General features: G+C 43.1%; 1 protein-coding gene across 1 annotated transcript; it reads left to right on the top strand.

The window, feature by feature from the left end:
- The first annotated feature begins 2,998 nt into the window (after window positions 1-2,998).
- Window positions 2,999-19,124, top strand: GABRE (gamma-aminobutyric acid type A receptor subunit epsilon). Its single transcript, XM_036413165.2, has 9 exons — window positions 2,999-3,127; window positions 7,078-7,298; window positions 7,738-7,805; window positions 9,036-9,256; window positions 9,990-10,072; window positions 11,649-11,786; window positions 16,491-16,643; window positions 16,760-16,959; window positions 17,226-19,124. The coding sequence occupies exons 1-9, from the start codon at window positions 3,072-3,074 to the stop codon at window positions 17,574-17,576; spliced, it is 1,491 nt and encodes a 496-aa protein (XP_036269058.1). The 5' UTR covers window positions 2,999-3,071; the 3' UTR covers window positions 17,577-19,124.
- The last annotated feature ends 3,869 nt before the right edge of the window (window positions 19,125-22,993 follow it).

The raw sequence follows: 22,993 nt of genomic DNA, 5'->3' as shown, positions 1-22,993 counted from the left end.
TCTTCCCTGCCTCCACTAGAGGGGTCTTCTAAAAAAAATAAGTTCTGACTTGCTAAACACTCTTATGTGACTTCCCCTTTGCTTACAGAATAAAGTGCAAGTTCTTGACTGCCATTGAAGGCCCAGCACTAGCCTTTCCATCCTCCCACTAGATGGATTATTTCCAGCTTTATTTCCCACTAGAGCCCAGTGCATGGATTCATGAATCGATGGAGTCCCTCAGCCTGGTTTGCAGGAATTGGGCCAAAACTGGCTCTCTGACATCCCCAGAGGAATCACAAATTATGAGAGGGTGCAGGCCAGACCAAGGGACCCCACTAGTGCATAATCAGGGCCAGGGAAGGACTGTGGGAGGGCTCCAGAGTATGTCCTGCCCATCTCGCCCAGTCTCAATTGGCCAGACCCCAGCAGAAAGTTAACCTACTGATTGGAACATCTGCCCCCTGGTGGTAAGTCTGCATCATAGCAACTGGTCAGTCTAATGGTCAGAGGGACGCTTCACATATTAAGCTTTTATATATATATATATATATATATATATATATATATATATATATATATATATATATAAAGATAGTACTTCTTCACACAAGTGCTCCCTGCAAACCCCTCCTTGCTCTCTATCAAGCACCACACATTTCTGATTTCAACACCTTGGCTGGCTTTCTGTTTGGAATGTCCATCTCTGAAACTCTGCCTGTGAAACCTACTTATTGCTGCCAAGCTCAAGTCCATGTGAAGTACAACCTTCTTCAGCCTGTATGCAGATTCCAGGACTGGCCAGCTAGAGGCAATCCTATCTTTCTGGGAATAGCAGGGCATTTGTAACTTTCTATTTTGTGTTAATACTTTCTGAAAGAAGCTCACTGTCCTCTCTTGTACCACAAATGTGGGAGCCAATTCCATGTCTGAGGCCTTGCTGTATATTCTTCCATCACCAATTCCAGGGCCTAGCACAGACAAGAACATGTGAAATACTTAGAGAACTGGAAAGCGTGAATGATCTCAACCCTTAAGAGAAAAGTATCCTGGGTGGGTCCTCTGATTAAGAAGTTGTAACCACTTGCCTCTTGGCTGCCTGCGATTCAGTCACTCATTCAGCAAATATACCTAACACTGGTTTTGAACTCAACCCAGGAGAAGACAGGTAAATTAGATGAACAACCATCTTCTGTAGCTCCAATGTATGGAAGAACTGACATGTATATAGGACACTTCAAGTGCAAGGTTAGCTATAGTAAGTACCTCTCTGCAGCAGTCTGGTGCTGGACAGAAAGGCAGGCAGATGACCAGACAGTTTTCTTTGTTTGGAGACTCAGGAATGTTCTGTGTTTGCCTGTTCTTTGATCTGCAGCATGTCTCCCTAGGGCAAGAGTGGATACGGAATTTACAGGGCACAGGGAAAAATAAAAATGCAAGACCACTTGTTAAAAAATTAAGAATTTTGAAAGGGTAACAGAAAGGCATTAAACAAAGTATAGGCCCCTTCTGTGTGCAGAGCCTGTGGAATTGCACAGGTCTCACACCCATGAAACTGGACCTGTCACAAGGCTAGGAAGCATACATACATAAGGTCTGAATGTTCCCTGAAGTCTTCTCTCTTGCAGAGTCTGAAGGGAGTCCAGATCACAGTGAACTTAGTGGCACTACGATGCACAGCTGCACAAAGGACATACCAAATATTTGTTGACTGCCTACTGTGTACCCAGAAATCATCTAAGTTTCAGATATGTGGAAGAAAATCAGTCACATTTGTTTTGTACTTGTTACTGAGCTTGTTCCAATAGGGGAAATCCAGTGTAAACAAGCCCACAAAGAATTGCCCAAGAAAATTATTAGTGAGTGAGCAGTGTTGTGAAGACGACAAGGAGAGTGATGGGATGGAGGTGGGAGGTAGAAAGGGTGTATTAAACTAGCATAACACAGCAAAGTCTCTCCAGTGAGCCACCAGGTTTAGTGGGATGCACACAGCCCATTCTAGAGCAACAACAGGTAAGGATGCTGCTAGTATTTGACATCAGCTTTATGCTCAAATCTCTGCAATTCTTTCCCATCTGAAGTGAATCATGAGGATCTACGCAAGAAAAATAAACCCAACGATACTTGACTCTTGAGATGTGCCCCCTGAATGACGACATTGACCCTCTAGAGCCAACTCTCCAGGAAGATTTGAGCCCCATCACCTAGAGCCAACTCTCAGCTGATCTTGCAGAAGTGATTCCCAAAGTCCCTCCACTCCAGGTGGTCCATCTCACACCCAGGCCCCCAGGCTAAACCAGAAGCTAGTGTGTCAGTATCTCTGTGGAGTGTTGCAAAAATCCTCCAGTGAATGCCTGATCCTTCTGTTTTAAAGACCTCTTAGACATCTTAGAAACTGATGTGTATAGTAGCTCATACTAGAGCTTGCTAGGGAAATTCCCAAGTCTCCTTCCCGTGTCAAGGAAGTTGCTCCTAGGCTGCCAAGACATGTGCTCTGAAAGACTGGAAGGTGTGGAATGAGGATGAAATATCAGAAGAGAGGCTTCGTTTGAGCATGATGTGCTGCAACAGGTGGTAGTGAGAAGCCAAATAAGCTGGAGGGCATAGTTCCAGCCTGCAATGCGAAAGTGGGCTGGAGAGATCCATGGAAGAAGGAGAAGCCCACCGAGGAACCTGTCCATGCTGTCCTTGTCGCAGCCTCAGCCTCGGACCACTGTTTTGTTCTGCCTGGGGCTCCTCAGTGTTTCCAGCTCACCAGCATCCCCGCCCCTGGCTGTCTGGCTGTGCCGCAGTGGTGAAGGCAGAAGGGAGCGGGGGCCTCTAAGCTACAGGGCTCTCCCCCACTCCTCCTCCTTCTGCAGCCTTCACAGACCGCCCGCCTCCACTCCCTGCAGCCGCAGCGAACTCGTGGTAGGAGATTTCCACCGGGGCCCGAGGCGGAGCCAATCGGGCACGAGTGGGAGGAGTGAAAGTTGGAGCCCAACATAACCACTCTGCGCTCGCTCGCTCGGTGCGGCAAGAGGAGAGACCTTGGTGCGGCAAGACCGTGCGCAGCGACCACCGCACAGGTGGTTGCTCCGGTCTCTGGCAAGATGTTGATCAAAGTGCTCCTGATCTTCCTGAGCACCCCCATACTCCTGCCATCTAGGTGAGTCTCCAACCCGGAATCCAGGAGCCTTTCGCGCCCAGCTCCCTCTCCCTGGGACCGGCTCCGGTGAGCCGCGCACACGAGCCACGCACACTTTGCCTCCCGCCCTCCCTCCCGAGTTTGAGCCTGAGCCTGTGCAACCATCTTCCAGGACAGGCGCTTTAGACCCCTGAAAGGGCGCATCTGGGAACGAAGGCAGGATGCTTGTCCCCCACTCATCTGCTGTGGCTGGACTCCCCCTCCCCAAACCAGTGCAGTGGTTGAGAGCCAGCAAGCCTTCTGCTCTCAGAGTCTTTCCTGGGAAGAGGCGAGCATTGGGCTATCAGTTACAGCAGTTTTGGCAATGGAACTGGGAGTCCCGGGAGAGCGGGGGGGGGGGGGGGGGGGGGGGGAGCTTTGGGAAGATAGCTCCTAAAAAAACGAGGGCGGCTGGGGAAGCAAAACTGTTGCAGAAAGTGTTTGAGTGTTGATTATTGGCCAGTCTCCCTTCTCGATCTTCCTCCCCCCCCCCCCAGAGTGGTAATCATGGTGCTAGAGAACTCTGACTTTACACTTGCTTCTACACTAGCAATTTAGTTCTAAGGTCCCACCCCAGCTATCCACTCCACCCTTTCTACCGCGAGTTTCCCCTTCTTCCTTTTTCCTCTTCCCCCAAAACACACACACACACACACACACACACACACACACACACACACTGCTGGTCCTTGGACAGACTGGAGCCAGAGATCAAGGAATTCTATTCCCTGAGGTGTATGGTTTGGGTCCCGGATTTCAGTCTCTCCTCACTTTTCTAAAGGCTATCAGCAGGTAGCCTTGCCCCTGGGACTTTGCTAGGAATGTTCCCTGAATTGCTGGCTTTTTAGGGTAAAAGATAAGTGCTTTATATTTTTTAGAGGGTTTCTTGCTGACTTCGTACTATCAAGTTTCCCTAAGCTTTCCGATCTGCCTAGCATTCTCGAATTCTCCATGGCACTGGGCTTGTGTCTTGATTGTCTGTGTTGGGGAGATTGAAGATGGCTTCTTTTCTCACCTTGGAATGCGTTGGTTCCTCGAGGGAGGGGCTGACTGTATGGCTCACTGGTGCCCTCACTTGGGGGTGAGGGCAGCAGAGGCTTGGAAAATATTTCTGATTTTGTGCTAGGAATTTCCAGTTATCCACATCCATCCAAATGTGAAATAGACTGGGTGGGAGAGCTGATGTGATGACTGGCTAGAGCAAAAGAGGGGTGGGAGCACGGAAGGAAGATAGAGGGATGGAGGGGACATAGAGAGGGAAACAAGCAGGAAGGTGGGCTATTGAGATGGAAACTACCTTTCTATCCTGGGGGAAGGGCTGTAGTAACTGATGTCCAAACCTTGTCAACATGGCAACCCCTGACGTCAACAAAGAGCTGGGGAGGGGGCAGAGGGGTATGCTGGAAAGGGCCACAGCAAAACAGGAATACTTGCTCTGGTCCAGGCTAAGCCTCAAATTAATTGTGTGACTTTAGGCACAGCCCTCCCCTCATCTGAGCCTCAGTTTTTCCATCTATAAGGTGAAAAAGAGGGCTGATTTTTGGGGAAAAAAAAAAAAAAAAAAAAAAAAAAAAAAAAGAAAGGATGTGAAAAAACCCATGGGATGATTCCACTAATCCAGTGCATGAGTGCTTTTCAAATTTTTGGTTTTTTCTTGCCCTGAAAACGGGTTTAATGGCTGAGGAAAGGTATGCCTTGTCAGCAGCTCCTTAACCCTAAGAATCCCAGGATCAGAGTGTTTTTGTTTCTTTACTGCTAAATATAATTGTAAAATTACAGCAACATCAACTTCCACTGATATCATTTTCATTTTGGACTAGTGAATGAGCAAGAGGGGAGGGGGGGTTGGTGATCTCCGGCTTTTGCTTATTTGCTTCTTGAACCTCAGATTCTTTGAGTTTTGGCTTCAGACAGGGGCTGCTGCGGGTTCTTAGTCTTGGCTGGCAGTGCGAATCCTGATTGTGCTAATTCCTGGCCACGTCACTTATTTTAGGGGCTCTCAAGCCCCTGTTTTCCCTCCTCACCTCCCAAAGTGATTGGTGTTATCTATTTGGAGGACTAAGAGAAAACCTCAGGGAAAAGGGACGTCTCTGGATGTGGTATTTAGAAATGAAAACTGTTTTTCCTAAGCCCAGTTCTCCCCTTGCCCACAATGGGAATTAGCCACTTTGTTCATGAGAAAAGGCATAGATGTGGCACATCTGTACACCACTTAAGCCATTTTAAGAGCTTGAAATAGTATAAGAAAATGCATTTTGGCGTTCAAATTGGCAGTCCCTTGGGCTGCAATACAGAGGCCATGCCCACATCTTCTGCCCTGTTAACCCCTTTTTATAGGAAACAAATTTTCTAAAGTTTTAAAAAAATTTTCTTGAAGGTGTAATATACAAATATGAAAATATAGAAATCTGAGCAAACAGCTCAGGGCATATTCATAAAGTAAACATGCCATTGTAACCCCCACTAAACCAGGGAATTGAATATTCCAGTCACTTTCACCCCCTCCCCCTACAGCCCTCATTACACGCCCCCCCCACCAGTTCACCCCTCCCAAATGAAACCACTCTCCTGTTTTCTAGTATCAGAGATCAGTTTTCCTCCTAGCTTATCAAAAAGCTTTTTATTATATATTTTCCCAAGATATGTAAAAGTAAGGGAACAGTGGAGTGAATTTCTTTGTACCCATCATCGGCCTCATTAATTATCAACTCATGGCCACTCTTATTTTCTCTGTACCCAACAAACTCCATTTTCGGCTTAAATTATTTTAAAAACAAATCTTTTAAGTCATTATATCGTTTTATATGTAATCGTTTTAGTATGTATTTCTAGTCATGAGGCCCTCAAAAACATAATAAAATATCACGATTACACCAAAAACTTTAGAAGAATTTCTTCATGCTGAAGAAACTATCTAATCAGTGTTCAGATAGCCTCTATCTTGTCACATTTTTTTGTTTTTTTTTAGTTTGCCTTTTAAAATCAGGATCTGAATAAGGTCCACAAATTAACAATTTTATTAGCATATTTATTTTTCAAAACTTCTTATTGCATTAGAAAGTGTATTCACAAAAGTGCTCAAATTGTAAGTGTACACCCCATGAGTTGTTCAAAAATTGCCACACTGACATCAAGACACCCACATTAGGAACTAGAAAATGATCAGGTGAAGACCCTTGGAAACCCCTTCCTCACTGCCCCTTAGCAAGGTAGCACAATCTTGACTAAATAAATATAATATATTGGCAGGTGCCTTTTTACATTTTTTGTTTTAATTTAATTATTCTTCTCAGTTTCTTGGCTATGGTGCATGGTTGTGGCTCTCAGGGTGTATTTCTTCTGGCCATCTATTTCTTGGATGACAGTCTTTGGGTGAAGGACTTCTGCCCTTTCTCAATGCTTAGAGTTTCCCCCAACTCCCAGCCTCCAACTCCAATGCAATGAGTATCAGGAAAGCAAAGAAATGTGGACTATTTCCACAGAGTTCCAACCCTCTCTGGGAGAGGTTTCTCTGGCTTTCCTGAGCATTCCCCAGAAGTCCTGGCCCTCTGCCTGCCAATTTGCTCCTGGGTGGTGCTGGTTAGGCAGACTGGAGACAATCTTAGCAACTGCAGCTAGAGTTCATACATCAGTGCCTTCACCATTTTACATTGAAAAATTATTTTAAAATATTGAGCTAAGTTTTGATATTGATTTTTGAAAAAATAATCATCATAAAAAAAGGATAGCATGGGAAATTTCCAAAAAGCAGCAAGATTTAGAGGAAATAAATAAGTATAATCTGTTACTGGCTCATAATTTACTGTTGATAGTCACTCTTTAACTATGCCTTAGGTTGCAGGTTATTTTGGTTTGTTTCTGTCCAGAGAGGTACCTACTGGGGCACCTACAGATTGAAGGGAAAAGTTTCATTTTTTGTTTGTGTATTCTAGGATTGAAGGAACTCATGTTGAATCAGAGGTGGAACCATGTACTTACCTTAATAATGTCTATGGCCCCAAGTCCCAGGCTCGCCAAAAGAAATTTCCCTCTAAAAAAATAAAGGCCACTCCTATTGATACCCAAGATGACCTTGGAAAAATGGCAGAAGCCACTCAAATCCTGGACAGTATCCTGAAGAATTCTGATTCCAAACTGCGCCCCGGCATAGGTGGTAAGTAATAGAACTTAGTTCTTCCTTCCCAGAGGGGAGTGAGTTTGAGGGCATAACTATAGAGAATAAGACTGGGGTGTTGGTGAAGGTGCCAAGAATGTTGGTAGGAACATCTGTTGCTCACCTTTCAGGTAAGAGAGGTCAACTATAGCTCAGCAATGCCATTTATCTTGGTCTAGACTTTTTCCTTCTCTCATCCCATTTTTCCAGCTATAAAATGAGATGACTGAACTAGGTGATATGATCTTTGAAGTATGTATAACTCTTAACAGTCTATGAATTGGTTCTTGCCATGAAAGAATAAAGAAAAGGATTGGATGTTGAAACCATTTAGTTTAACCCTGCTTCTTCTCCCCCTTTTTCCCCCCTCAGACCACACCCTTCCCTGTCACATTCCCCTGTAGGAAACTTACCTCTGCTACTTCTGCTTCCTTTGCAGAGAAACCCACTGAGATTACTGTTGAGCTCTTTGTCAACAACTTTGGTCCTATCTCTATCACAGACACGGTGAGTACTGAGCTTTAATACATACAGTATCTCCTAAATTAGGGAGTTGATCCATGAGGCCTTTCACATACTTCTTTTTTCTGCTCTTTGTATCTGTAATGAAAGTTTAGGGTGGCAGGGGGTTTGGAGGTAGAGATTTTAACCAACACTGACTTGAAAAGGAATCTGGGAAAGGTAAGTAAATCCCTCACTGCCTGAAGAGGACCTTCAGAATCCTGACTACATCTTCCAGTCTTTCATTCAAAATAAAAATAATAAAGCAACTTTAAATACCACAATGGAATGGCTTTTTTTTTTTTTACTTCTGAAAATGATTTTTTAAAATATATTTTATTGATTTTTTACAGAGAGGAAGAGAGAGGGATAGAGAGTTAGAAACATTGCTGAAAGAGAATCATCGATCAGCTGCCTCTTGCACACCCCTTACTGGGGATGTGCTCGCAACCAAGGTACATGCCCTTGACCAGAATCGAACCTGGGACCTTTCAGTCCGCAGGCTGACGCTCTATCCATTGAGCCAAACTGATTTCAGCTGAAAATGATTTTTATGGATTTAAGACTATAGTTAGCAACTCTCACTCTAAGATTGTTTCTCTAATTTTTCCCTGGTTCCTTCTCTCCTTTTCTAATGCTATCATTCTAGTGTTGGTTCTGTCCCCAGTGAGCCTTCATTATTTCCCACTTGAAGAACACAAAATCCAAGGTTTCTGCCTACCCCAATCCATATATCAACCTGGCCTCCTAAGCCTGAGTCATGTATCTCCTACAATTCTGACCCTGCTTAAAGCATGACTTTTAAACCCATACTCTATCAGTTAGAGTTCTTCAAGGCTGGAGCCAACTCAGGACTCTGGTTTTGTTTCTTTTAGCTCCTCTACTCAGAGTAGACTATGTGTGTTCACAAACTATCTCATGCTGTTTTCCTCTAATGCCAGGGGTGGGGAACATCCTACCCATAGTTCGTAAAAGCCTGAGAAATCATTTACTCTTGCACTGCCAAGGCATTAGGGGTGAGTTAATAAAAAAAAAATGTTTGAGCAAATAGAGCAGACTAATTTTTAAGTTGATAATTTTGTATGATTCGTCAATGATGTTATAAATATCCAAATGGCCTTTGGCAGACAATAAAAAGGTTCCCCATCCCTGCTGTATGCAAACCTAAGTGGGTTTCTATCTGCTTAATAAGCTTGTTACAGGATGCCATAGGCTTTATTTTATCTTTTCCATCAGAAGTACTCCATTGACATCACCTTACAACAGACCTGGTATGATGAACGCCTTCGGTACAATGCCAGCTTTGAGAGCTTTGTTCTGCATGGCAACATGACAAAAAATTTATGGATCCCAGACATCGTTTTTAAGAATTCTATGAATATCGATGAACATTCGATCACTACGCACAGCAGGGTGACCCGCATCTACAAGGATGGCAAAGTGTTGTTCATAGATAGGTATGTCAAACCTCTGGAATCTCATCCCTTGGGACTCTTCCTCCTCTTTTGAGACTTTTTTTGCCAAAGAAACATGGACAGAGGTTTCATCCGTGATGATACTTCTAAGGGCCTTTCCAAACTTTCTGATACCACAAACTCAACCCCCTCATGTATAATAGACACTAAAGCTTCAAAATAGAAAGATGGTACTTAAGGCCACACCAAGTGTCTGGCAGAGCTGAAACTGGTACCCATTTACTAGCTCCAAGTCCAGCGCTCTCCTACTAGAATGTATCAGTATGGCTGCATTGCCTGGACAATTCCATCCAGAGAGGGTACTGGATGTAAAGACACATTCATAGTGGTGGAATTGTCTAGGTTGGGCAGTGACACAGTGGTCAGAAAGATAGTAAAGACCAGGTTGGGTACCTGAATGCCTGGTAGGGGAAGGTTGTGAATGGCTGGTGTAGTAGGTGGAGCGATGATAGAGAGTGGGAAAGTATTGGCAGTTTCTGGAAGCTGGGATGAGCAAAAAACAAAAGCCCATCTACCTCAGTACTTAATTTTCTGATGATAGAGACCAGAGTAGCCAGATACTTCCAAGCTGTTCTTCCTGTCTTTTTTACTTTCCTTTGAGCTTTTTGACTCATATCTTCCTGTTGCCATTCATTAGTGGTGGTCCTCGGGCCTAAGTTGAGTGTATATGTAAGTGTTCAGAGCCAGCCTAATGAGGTTTCTTTCTCCCTTCCAGGATGATCATTGATGCTGGATGTTCATTCCACATGTTCAAATATCCACTGGATTCTCACTCTTGCCCTCTGTCTTTTTCTAGCTGTGAGTACCTTCTTAGGTTTCTGGGGCCCCAGAGTCATACCGGGATCCTCCTTTTTATCATCTTTTCCCTTTATATTTCTACTAAGTTGGTGCCAGGATTGCCCAGGACTACCCAATCCATGCTCATCTCCTTCCCTGCTGACAATACTGCATTGCTCAACCTGTGGCTCATGTTGGGTTCCTTTCTCTCCCTTTCACTCCATCTCAAGTCTGTTATCCACCACTGAAGTGTATCTCATGTATGTATGTTCCTTTCCATCTCCACTGTTACTGACTTGGATAGGTATTTGTCATCTTCCACTTGGACTTTTGCAACATCTTCACTTTGAAGCTGAAGATGTCCAAAACTAAATATATAGCCTACTCCCAACCTCTACCCCCAAAACAAATATGCTTCTGTGTTCTCACCTATCTCATTGAAAGACATCATCACCAACTAAGTTGTTCAAGCTTCTTTCTTCTTCACCTGCTACATCTAATCAATTACATTGTGTTGATATTCTCTTCCAAATCACTATCGATCCTGTCTGTCCCTCTTCATTTTCACTGCCAGAGCTTTGAATCCTGCCTTCATTCATTTTATTATGCTTGGATTACTGCACTAGCCTCCCATAACTGGTATCCCTGTCAACAAGCTATCTTCATACTATGACCAGAGTGACTTAGCTGAAGAATCATTTAGAACAAGTCATTTCTTAGTTTCAAATACTTCCTAATCTCTCATGTACCAATTCCAAATCATTATAATGTTTCTCAAGGCCCATCACAAATTGGCCCCTGATACCTACCCCTGTATACTTAATTTAACATCTGGTAGCTATCGATCCTGAACTTTTAGCATTTCCTAATACATCAGATATGTTTATCTCTCTGTGAATAGACTACCCTCCTCACCCTTTCAGCCTCATACATATAAAAAAAAAAACTGACTTAACTTTAAAGACTAATTGGGAATGTCACCTACTCTAAGAAGTCTTTTCTGGATATATCCCCAAGTGATTTAAAAAATATATATTTTATTGATTCTTTACAGAGAGGAAGAGAGAGGGATAGAGAGTTAGAAACATCAATGAGAGAGAATCATTGATCAGCTGCCTCTTGCACACTCCCTACTGGGGATGTGCCAGCAACCAAGGTACATGCCCTTGACCGGAATTGAACCTGGGACCTTTCAGTCTGCAGGCTGACGCTCTATCCACTGAGCCAAACTGATTTCGGCTATCCCCAAGTGATTTTTCCTCCTGTGTCTCCCTACTGTCCAAGGGCAGAGGATTCTCAGAACAATTTTAAGAATTACAGGTGTATACTCACTGTCCGACTCAATAAAATGAGAATGCTTGAGGGGCACGGTTCTTGCCTTATTCATCTATGCATTTCCAGAACAAGGCCTGGTACTGAGGAATGCTCAATAAAAGCACTTATTGAATGGACTTCAACAATGAGGTAAGAGAGGCAAGGTGCCACACTGGTGAGGCCAGAGTCAGGATTCCAAAGCATTGTTCAGACTCCATGCTAATGGAGACCTCCACAAAGCTTCCCAGTCTCACATGATCCTTCTTCCCACATTGCTTTACAGTTTCCTATCCTAAGAATGAGATAACGTACAAATGGAAAGATTTCAAGCTTGACATCAATGAGAGTAATTCCTGGAAGCTCTTACAGTTTGATTTTACAGGAGTGAGCAATAAGACTGAAACTATCTCAATGATGGACGGTAAGTGTTCCCATTGGAACAAAGGCTAAGCAGAGTCCCAGGAGGGTGGTAGGGATGAATGGAGGTAGCCATCAGACATATAAATGCTATGTAATCATACCATGGAAATATTGTAGAATATGGCTCCTGTCTTGTTAATGCTAAGCACTTACAACTGTTTGCAGAGGAAACTGAGACTTTGTAACTACATCTCAGTCTCATCTGCAAAGAAGTAAGTGCTTTGCCAAGCTCTGCACAGGGTAAGTAAGTAAAGTTATATTGTCAGAATTTGCAGCTAGCTTTGTCATGCAGACCATTCAGTTTCAAGTCTTTGTTACAACTGACCTACTTGAATGACTATGGGGAATATAGCTCGTGTGAGTTCTCCTTAACCAGAACCAATCCAAGCCAGCTGAGTGAGAATCAAAGACTTTCCTAATAGGAGATAGAAGCTAGAATTCTAATGTCAACCAGGTGAGGTTTGGGGTAGTATGGAGGAAGTTTCAGCAGCTACAATGGCTGCTGTATCAACATTTATTTTAAAAGAGCAGCTCTGACAAGCACATATTTCTGTCAAAGGCTTCATGGTAAATTCAACATGGGTATGTGGTGACCACTGGTTTTCTGATCTTGTTCCTAAAAAGGACCAGATGGGAGGGTCCTGGGTCTCATACTTCAGCTTCCAATGAGGTGTGAGCATCTTTGCTTGTGTTCCTAGGTGATCTGAATAAGAAGCCAAGGGACCTCCTCAGGGTTGCTCCCAGAGCAGCCCTGGAAATCCTCTTCACACATACTGAGGAAGTCAGGGCAGTGGAGGCACTGCCCTCATCGTCTTCAGAATGCGGATGAAGCCATTCACCAACCAACCATTTGCCTTGGAGGCATCTTGCTTTGTGTCCATGAGGCTAGGCAGGAAATCTGCTTTTGCTTTACTTGTTGAGTCATTGGGTGAGGGATAGCTCATGCTCATCTGGCTAGAGCTTTGCTTGCACGATACTAGGTAGGGGAAGAGGTCTGCCTTATAAATGCTTTCATTTTTCTTGGGAATTCTGGGTAAATTCAGTTTTAATACTTTTGACTTGGAATCCTTGATCTTCTGTCAGCTAACCATGGGCCTGCCTCTTGCCTTTTTGCATCTCAGTTTCCCCAAACAGGTAGGACCCATCATCAAAAGTGACAGAGGAGACAAGGCCCAGGGGCTTTCAAGTCACTAGTGGTTCTGTTTAGTAGATAGTTATGCATTGTTTCAAAATGGTACCCTAGTGACTGCAAAGCCCCAGAGCCAACATCATCACTAAAGCAATGGCAATAGGTAAGCACCAGCCTTCCCTGGGAGAGAGAAGGGTTCTCACGAAGAAAAAAAAAGGGGGGGGGGGCTTCTTTTTCTTCTGCTAGAGACTAGTTGATCTGGAATCATGGGTTCTCCAGTATCACAGTTATCGTTAGGACTGATCCTAAACTCTTCCACTTTCAGTCGCCTCAAGGGCAGTCTCTCCATAAGTAGTACTAAACTTAAGTACTAGGCTCCTAAAAGTTCAGAAAGCAGTGGTACCTTGCTACTTTGGCTACCTTTGGTGTAGAGCCAGAAGGTTCTCAGAGATCCCAGCCTTGACTCCAGTGAGTAAGCCAGCCCTCACTAGTTACTGTTGAGACTCTGATGGAATTTTACCTATGATTAGGACTTTGCTTTCTTTTCTTCTTTTAAATTTGTCTTTATTGTTGATAGTATAATATTACAGATGTCCCTTTTGTTTTTGTTTTTTCTCCACCAGGCGCCCACCCCTCCTAGGCCTTCACCACACTATTGTCTTGGTCCATGGACTAGGTACATACTCATATAAGTTTTCTGGTTAATCTCCTCCTACCCACCTACCCACCCCTGTCTTAGGACCTCACTTTCTTGAAAAAGAGTTTCTTCCTTCTCTAGACAATTCTGTCCATTAAAAAACGCTCCTTATTCATCTGAAATGAGAGTCTCTGGAACTTCCACCCATTGGATCTAGTTCTTTCCCCCTAAAATTATTGAGTTTACAGTAAATCCAGTCACTTTCCCACAAGGTCAAGATTAAAGGGCCAGAATTATGGTTGCAGCCTTGGGTCATATTCTTGTATAGGCTATAGAACACTAGTTCCTTTTTCTTCCCTTGTTACTAAAAGTTTTGGGTCCACTCATCCTTCTAGTCCCAGTCCTCTGGACACCATCTTTTTAATTCTGCTCCCCTGCCAGTGCAGTGACCAACTGGGGGTCTGACCAAAGCAAATAAGAGCAGAAAACTTCTCTACATTTTATTTATTTATTTATTTATTTATTTATTTATTTATTTATTTTGCTTTGGCTCCTTAGCCCCAGGTATTTCCATTCTGTTTTTCCCTTACTCATGCTCCTGCATTCCTCAGAAATAACAAAGTGTTGTGTATTAGTATCTTTCTATCAGCCTTCAAAGATAAATTTCTGTTGACAAGTAGAGGTTCGTCTTTGGCTGGAATAAATAAAATAAAAAGAGTAAAAGGCAGTAAGATAATAAGTCTTCTTGCAATAAGAATATATACACTCAGCAAACTTTTGTGTGAGTGATTATAGCTAAATAGGGTTTTGCTAGATTTTAGTCAAGACCCCAGGACAACAGAACTAGGAACTTAATAAATACATTCTGGCCAAGACCAATTTGGCTCAATGGATAGAGCGTTGGCTTGGGGACTGAAGGGTCCCGGGTTCAATTCCGGTCAAGGGCATGTACCTTGGTTGCGGGCATATCCCCAGTAGGGGGTGTGCAAGAGGCAGCTGATCGATGACTCTCTCTCATCGATATTTCTAACTCTATCTCTCTCCCTTCCTCTCTGTACAAAATCAATAAAATATATTTAAAAATAAATAAATAAATAAATAAATACATTCTGGCCAGAGACAAGTCTGAGTGGTCCCTGCAACAACCCTGGAATTCTATTCCCAAAGCTACTAGTCCGGACACAAGTATTCCACTAACCCCAGGACATGTCCTTGCCTTTTTTCAGAATATTCTGTGAAATCTTGTTCATTGTCAGTGCTGCCAAGGTGAGTAGGAAAGGCTATTGTTCTCACTCAGCTCCAACACAGTCAGACTGGACAGGTGATCTACTTTTCAAAATTGGAGGACACATGACCAAGTTAGTGCTCTGGTCTGCTGCACAAGGTATTGTGAGGCAGCTGCAAGACTTTCTGAGTGTGTGCTAAGTTCCAGGCTGTGCCAGGCTTAGATGATGGCAGGATCCAGGCCACAAAGGAGCTCTGAAAAGGTTTGAAAGGGGTTCCAAGGCCGAGGAATTCTATAGTATCACTGAGGTGGGGAGGGGGGGTTTGGAGCTTAGCTTCACTAAGGAGCCAGCATTTGAGCTATTATACTGTACATCCAATGTGATGTTGACAAAGAAAAGGGATGTTTTGGGTTCAGAAAAGCCCTCACATTTCTGAAGTCATGGTGGGCATGCAGTGTTTGAGATGAATGTGTCATAGTAGAGGGCAGCATGAATGGTACAATAGAAGATACTAATTAGAGAAGTAGGTTGTCATTAGGTCCTATTGAAGTCATCAACCGTCTAGGGCACATGTGTCAAACACAAGGCCCGCGGGCCAAATCCGTCCTGCCAGGCCTTGCAATGTGGCCCGCACCGCGCTGTCATCACTGCACTCCGCTGCGTTTCCATCACAATGACAGTTTATGACTGTTCAGTAAACCATTCGGCCCGCGATTTAGGCTGGATTTTAGATTTTGGCCCCTTCTCTGATTGAGTTCGACACCCCTAATCTAGGGAGAGAGCCAACATCAAGGACATGATGCCCAACTGAATGTCAAGACCCCAGCAGCCTGTGGGTGTATACTCTATATACCTGACATCTAGAGGGCTAAATAAAATTTTCACTTTCAGCTAATTCTTCTGTTTTTCCAAATCTCTCAATTTGGGTTATGGTACTAGATTAAGAACAGGGAGTCTAGGGTTCCAAGCTATTGCAGGGAATCTGAGCATAGATACGATTAGCTTAGGGTATGGTGGTATGTGCATATACATGTAAGATGACAGAGTCAGTCCATTGGTGTCAGGTACATAGTATAAACTTGATTCTGTAGCTCTTCTGGAACAGGGAACCACCAGAGTTTTGGAATTAGGCTAGTGATTTCTTGTGGCCATCAATAGAACAGTGCTAAGGTATTTCATCAGCATATGAATGTATGGGAAGGAGGCCTAATAGATTCTGTGCTTTTCCCACTACCTCACAGACCACCCTTGGCTCTTTTGCTGAGAATAAATATAATAAGGGCTGGTGGTGCATGTGTAAAGCTGTGATTCTGCAGAGTAGATGTGTCAACTCAGTGGACGTAAAGGCCTCAGTTAGACATCTGGACATTAGCTGTGTGGTCCTAATATCTAGAGAGCTAGCTGATTTTTCACTTTCATCTGACTCTTCTGCCATCCTGGAAAGGCAGATGTAGGGTGTGGAACAGTGAACTGAGAAAGAAGCAATTAAGGTTCTTCTCCTGGCTTAGCTCTTAACTGACAAAGGGTCTTGCAGGGTGTCTCTTTTCTGGGCTTCTGATTCTCTGTACGTGGCACTGAAATAATATGCCTCTATCTTAGGTCTGTGGTCCCATAGGCTGAACAATGGGACCTTTAATATGCTTGTCCTGCCTGGGGAAGACTCTTATGTCAATGCTGTAATGAAGTGGTATTTTTTTTTTTTATGTTTTCCAGGTGATTTCACTGTCTTCACGCTTGTCTTTAATGTAACCAGGCGATTTGGCTTTAGTACTATTCAAAACTATATCCCTTCTTTTATGACCACGATCATGTCCTGGATTTCCTTTTGGATCAAGAAAGAATCTGTTCCAGCCAGGACCTCTATAGGTAAGTGGGTAAGGTGGGCATCCACCTGGGTACAGAATTGCCTTCTCACTGATCCTTTCAGCAGTGTGATATATGAATACATAGCTAAGCCTACTTCCACTCCTGTGCTTTAACAGGCCTCACCTCTGTACTATCCATAACCACATTGGGTTCCTATACCAAGAAGGATTTCCCGCGTGAATCCTATTTGACAGCCTTGGATGTCTACACTGCTATTTGCTTCCTCTTTTGCTTATGTGCTCTGGTGGAGTATGCGGTGCTTAAGTTCCTGATCCACAACCACATGAGACCCAGTGCTTCTCCGAGACTTCGCTATGTATGAGCTGGGTATGGGAGTGGTAGCATGGTTTGGGAGTATTGAAGCATGCAAGTAAGGGCACTAGAATTCATGAGTAGCCAGCTCCCTGAGTGGGGGGTGGGGGAGGTAACCTGAAGTATTATGGGGAGTTGAATAAACTTTCTAATGTGATGGTGGGAATTGGGGGAGGGGGCAAAAAAAGTGTACCCAGGACAGAATCTCTACAAATCCCTGAGGCTTGGTTCATCTTTTCTTTACTATTTCCCCTTTCTCGGTCATTTCAGCCTCCTACCCGTACCCATGACCTTACCCCACCCCGCATCCAAGCCCAACAACAACAGCAGGAAGGTATTTTTGTATTGGACATCGAGGGAACTGGTCCGGAGAATGATGAAGAGGATGGCCCATCTTCCCCACCTCAACAGCCCATCAACCCGAATCTCACCCAGCGCCATCGCAACTGCTGCAGGCTCTGCAAGTACCTGTGCGTGGTCAGCAGTCGTGATGGCAGTTTTTGGCATCAGGGACGCCTTTTCATCCACATTTACCAACTGGATAACTACTCACGAGTTATTTTCCCAGTGACCTTCTTCATTGTCAATGTGCTCTACTGGGTTATTTGCTTTAACCTGTAGGTACCAGCTGGTACCCTATGGGGTAACCCCACAAGTTCCCCTGGAGGTCCCTCATGCCTTGCCAAGGGAATTGGGGGAAAGCAGCAGCAGGAGCAATTAGAACACGTCTTTCCTCTCTCCCCCCCCCCCCCCTTCCAACCCATTCACTAAATCTCCATGGCAGCCCTTTTAGAGTAAAATGGCTCATCTCTCTATTCCTTAAGGGGAATAGAGATGTTGATGTTCAACCTTAAAAATTATAGGTTGTCAGTGACCAGCTCCCAATGTCATGCCCAAGTATAAGCAGATTAGCTATCTCCCAACAGTGTTGACGAACACTACTTTTTTCAAGAATTCTAATTCTGGCTTTGTGGTGCTCCAGGCCCAGATCTGGCCTCAGCCTCAAAGTGCACAGACCACCTGCTTGCCTGTTTCTGACACTTTCTTAAGATGCTGGGCAGCAGTGTAATAAGGTGTGTGTGTATTTCCCATCCTTAGGTGAGATTATTATATTATTGGTTCTATTTCCCTGCCCACCCTTTCCCTGCAGATAGACAGAAATTGACATTATCCCTTTAAAAGGAGAGCCAACACTTGAACTTCTTTAGGACAGTATCCCCCATCTGCTGCTGTGATGCCTTCCGCTCCCTCCCCAACCCCTGCCTCTGTCATTCATCTGCACTACCAATTCAATGCCTTTCATACAGTGGGTTTATATTTTTGTGTGATAATAGTAATAACCCCCTGCTTTATATGCTTCCTTCTCCTTCCTCCTTCACCGCTGTGACTCTTAATGTAACTACCCCAGTGACTTTCCCAGCCCTGACCCAGGTGCTAGGCCATGGTGACTTCCTAGGGCCAAGAAATGAAGGGAACTCTGCTTTGCAGTGGGCATTGTTTGCATTGATTGGTGCCCTCTAAGGCACAGCATAGACGTTCTGCCACTTCCTTGGCCCCTGGATCCATGAGCCAGTCCACTCTTATCGCTGGGGCATGCTTACAATCACAATCAATTGAATTCCCTTAAATTTATACAGAACTTTACCTTTTGCAAAAAAAACACAAAAAACCACTTTTGAAAAATTATTCTATGATAGCCTTATTATAGCCCTATGAAAGATTCGGGGCAGGATTCTTATCCCCATTTTGCAGATGAGAACCCTGAGGCACAGATTTCTATGGGACTGTGGATCTCACTGGAAACTACCCAGGAGCCCACTGTCAGTTTCTAGACTACATGACAGGGCTAGGCATCTGTGTTCACCATGATTCAATTCTATAGCCTCTGCTGGCACCCCAGTGGCAGGGCCCAGAGTAGCAGCTTCTCTTCAGCTTTGGTCTGCTCAATTCCTGGGCCTCAGGTGCTCAGACTGCCCTCAAGATCCAACCTCTCCTGGCTCTGAAAACCCAGTGAGGTCAAATTTGGACATGCCCCAATGCTTGTATATGCTCAGTGAAATCTGTGTCTGTATTTTATTGGGGGTGGGATAGGGAAGGGGTTCCATCTGCTTTTTGTCACCATCACCTGTAAAGGGGAAATATATCAATAAATATATCAGCAAAGCATACAACGTGTGACTGGTTTCTTAAGCATTCAAGTTTGTTCTCAGCTCAGATTTTATTTATTTTTATTTTTTATATATATTTTATTGATTTTTTTACAGAGAGGAAGAGAGAGTGATAGAGAGTTAGAAACATCGATGAAAGAGAATCATCGATCAGCTGTCTCCATCACACCCCCTACTGGGGATGTGCCCTCAACCAAGGTACATGCCCTTGACCGGAATCGAACCCGGGACCTTTGAGTCCTCAGGCCGATGCTCTATCCACTGAGCCAAACCGGTTTCAGCCTCAGCTCAGATTTTAAATCTTATAGTAATGATCCAACCTTTTGACTATTTTACTCTCCCATCCATGATCTACAGACCTACAAAGCATGCATATGAACCTGCTCTCAGTGCAAGAGTGAGAGAGACTAAGTAGATGGCCCCTTTTATTGATCTCCTTACTTGCTTCTATACCTCTGCATAGAAGCATTATACCTCTCCATGTCCATTTTGTTTCAGCCGTCATTCTAGCCTCACCTAGAATGTCCGCACAGATAATCAAACTCAGAACATTTTCCCCACCATGTGAAGAGGGAGATTCCAAGACACAGAGAGGAGTGTCTATAGTCAGTGAGTAATGGAGAAGGATGAGACCCCAGAAATCCCAATACCCTGTGAGTAAGCTTGGAGATCTTGGTTGATACATTCTTCAAATGAAATGTCTCTAGAGGTATGTTAGGAAGTGTTAGTCCTAGCATCCTGTGACACATTTAGCTCTAAAGAAACTCAGAACCAATAATGAGAAATGAAGAGACAAATGGCATCTGAACACCCAACAGTTTTGTCATAAAGTTTGTGAAATAACACTGAAACACCTTCCCTATAAGATCCAGAGATAAGGAGCCATGGGTCAGACTGTTGGAGCTCAAAGGGAGGGTGGGGATAAAAGGGAGAGATTAACCAAAGGACTTATGTGCACACATATGAGCCTAACCAGTGGTCAAGGACATTAGGGAGGGGGGGATTAAGTGGGGGGGGGGGATTGAAATGGGGGGTTGAGGACAAATATGTGATACCTTAATCAATAAAGAATTTAATTAAATAAAGAATTCCACATGTCCTATTGTGGATGTCCTAACCCATGGCAACTTATAAGTAACAATTTAGGAGGTAAATAGCTCTTCATTTGTACTTACATTACAGTGAAGCTGGGGGAAAATAAAAGTTAGCCTGGCTCTTTAGCAATGAAGATATGCAAATTTGTGAGCATTCATATTCAAATGTATTTTGAAAAAAAGAATTAATACAAATGGGATACCTTAGTCACACTTCAATAAAGATAAGAACAAAGAAAATTCCCACCATTTGTAGAATTTTAAAAAGTGTATGCAAACAGTTATTTAAAAATGGAGAAATGGAGAAAGATAAATATCACATGATCTCACTCATTTGTGGAATATAATGAACAACATAAATGGATGAACAAAAACAGATCCAGAGACAGAGAAGCATCAATCAAACCTTCAAACCTCAGAGGGAAGGCAGGGGAGGTGAGGTTAAAGGAGAGAGATCAACCAAAGGACTTGTATGAATGCATATAAGCCTAAGCAATGGACACAGATGCCAGGGGAGGTGAGGGCATGAGTTGGTGTATGTGTGTGTGTGTGTGTGTGTGTGTGTGTGTGTGTGTAGGAGGGGGGACAATGGGGGATAAGGACACATATGTAATACCTTAATCAATAAAGGGAAAAAAAGAAGTTCTCAAGAAAAAAAATTATTAACTAATGTCACCTCAATAAATTCAATGGAATATTTTTTAATGAAGAAATTAAATAAATCCAGAGACATGGAAGCATGGGACAGAGGACAGATCACAGAGGAAAGGGGGTGGCTGGGAGAGATTAACCAAATAACTTATATGTATATATGCATAGCCCATGGACACAGACAATAGGGTGGTAAAGGCCTGGGGTGGGGCATGACCCCAGTGGATGGGGACAATGAGGGAAAAGATGGAGGACATATGTATTATTCTTAACAATAAAGATCAATTTTAAAAAAATAAAGGAATTAAAAACATAATTGGGGGCATATCTAAAATTAATTTTAAAATCTAAATATTAAAACATCAGATGCAGCTAACACTGCACTTAGATAAAATTAATAATTTAAGCATTTCAGTTACTAAACACAATGGGGAAAATGAGTTAAGTATTAACTTGGAGTTAAGTAGAAATTGGAAAAAATGATAAAAGCAGATTACACCTTAGAAAAGTTTTGAGGAAAATTAATTTTAAAAATAAATAGTGTAGAGAGAGCTAGTTAATCATGTAAAAAAAAACAATAAAGATTATCTCTACTCTCTTTACATCAGAATTACAGATCAATTAACAACTTACAAACTTCTAAGGAAAACCATAAGACAATATAGATGAAAATGTTTATATTTTGGGGATGGAAAATAAAACACCAGAAGCTATACAAATATTGAAAATTGTGTCCTTTTAAAAAAATATTTTATTGATTTTTTACAGAGAGGAAGGGAGAGAAACAGAGAGTTAGAAACATCAATCAGCTGCCTCCTGCACATCCCCTACTGGGGACGTGCCCACAACCAAGGTACATGCCCTTGTCCTGAATCGAATCTGGGACCTTTCAGTCCGCAGACCGATGCTCTATCCACTGAGCCAAACCGGTTTCAGCAATTGTGTCCCTTTTAAGAATGAATAATAAAAGCAAATAATAATAATAATAATAATAATAATAATAATAATGTATAGAAAAACATACTGTCACTGGTTAGTTTTTCTCTGCAGCAGTATCTGAGACTGAGATTAGCATTCAGAGGATTGACTGGGGAGTTCTCTTAGGGTCAATGCCATGGGAGAAGAGATTGGCCTGCAATGCATTCAGAATAAGGGCCTCATCTGAACACATAGGGAGTTGTGAGGTTGGGTTGGGCCTTCTGAATTTTATAAATCATAGAAGAGGGGCTGGGCTGGTATTCTCTTGCACTGACCAGTCACTGAATGCCAGTGTGAACTTGGAATGGACAAAAACTTGTGTATGTGTGGAGAATCCCTCAACTATCATTCTCTAACAACCATAGCACCTGGAAAAACAAGAGCTTCTATGCCAATATCAATAACCCTCATTTTTTGGAGGAATTTCTGAAAAAATCAAATTTGCCTTAAGTTCTCCAACTTTTTTAATAACTAATATGTGACAGGTGACTAATATGTGACAGCTAATTTAAAATACAGGATCACATGAAAATTTCATCAGATCCTGTAAATATCAGTTGAGTGGATTTGCCATCTTCACTCAATAACACTTTTGTACACCCCCGTTTGAGATAACCAATATAGTCTCATTTGGATGAGAATTTTCTCTTTCCTTTTGATGCATGACCAGAATCTTGTGAGTTTCTGCTACCCTCTACATACCTAAACAGCTATACAGGTGCCATCAGGTACACTGAAAATGATTCTTTTCCTGGGGTACAGACACACAGACATGAAACAGTGGGGGGAAAAGATAATTTTTTTCATTTGTAATTAGGATGAGCATGTCTACAAAGAAACCATTTTTCACCTACAAGGGGGATCCAAGTTTGGGGGAATTTAGCCTCTGTAGATGTTTTCTCCACAGTGATTTCCATGGTCTTTCTGAATCTACCACTTAGGAAGGAGGAACTTGGATGTGACAAGCTAGGTAAGCTGATTCATCCGTGTATGTGTTGTGTGGCCAGCTTCAAATAAGACACCCCATTAAACTCCTGCTGTAAACAGCAGGTATTCTAACAAACCTTCCCTCTAACTTCAGGGTTACATCCCCAAATTGGTAGATTATGGGCCCAATCATACTGTACTCATTGATTCATTTGGAAAG

The sequence above is a fragment of the Pipistrellus kuhlii genome, unplaced genomic scaffold, assembly GCF_014108245.1.
Source record: "Pipistrellus kuhlii isolate mPipKuh1 unplaced genomic scaffold, mPipKuh1.p scaffold_m20_p_49, whole genome shotgun sequence".
NCBI classification, from domain to species: domain Eukaryota; kingdom Metazoa; phylum Chordata; class Mammalia; order Chiroptera; family Vespertilionidae; genus Pipistrellus; species Pipistrellus kuhlii.
The sequence above is the reverse complement of the archived record's forward strand: the minus strand, read 5'-3'. Positions and strand labels throughout refer to the sequence as shown.

Coding starts and splice junctions, on each gene's coding strand:
- GABRE (XM_036413165.2), top strand. CDS start 3,072: ATGTTGATCAAAGTGCTCCTGATCTTCCTGAGCACCCCCATACTCCTG. Junction 3,128..7,077: donor CCCATACTCCTGCCATCTAG/GTGAGTCTCCAA, acceptor TGTGTATTCTAG/GATTGAAGGAACTCATGTTG. Junction 7,299..7,737: donor ACTGCGCCCCGGCATAGGTG/GTAAGTAATAGA, acceptor CTTCCTTTGCAG/AGAAACCCACTGAGATTACT.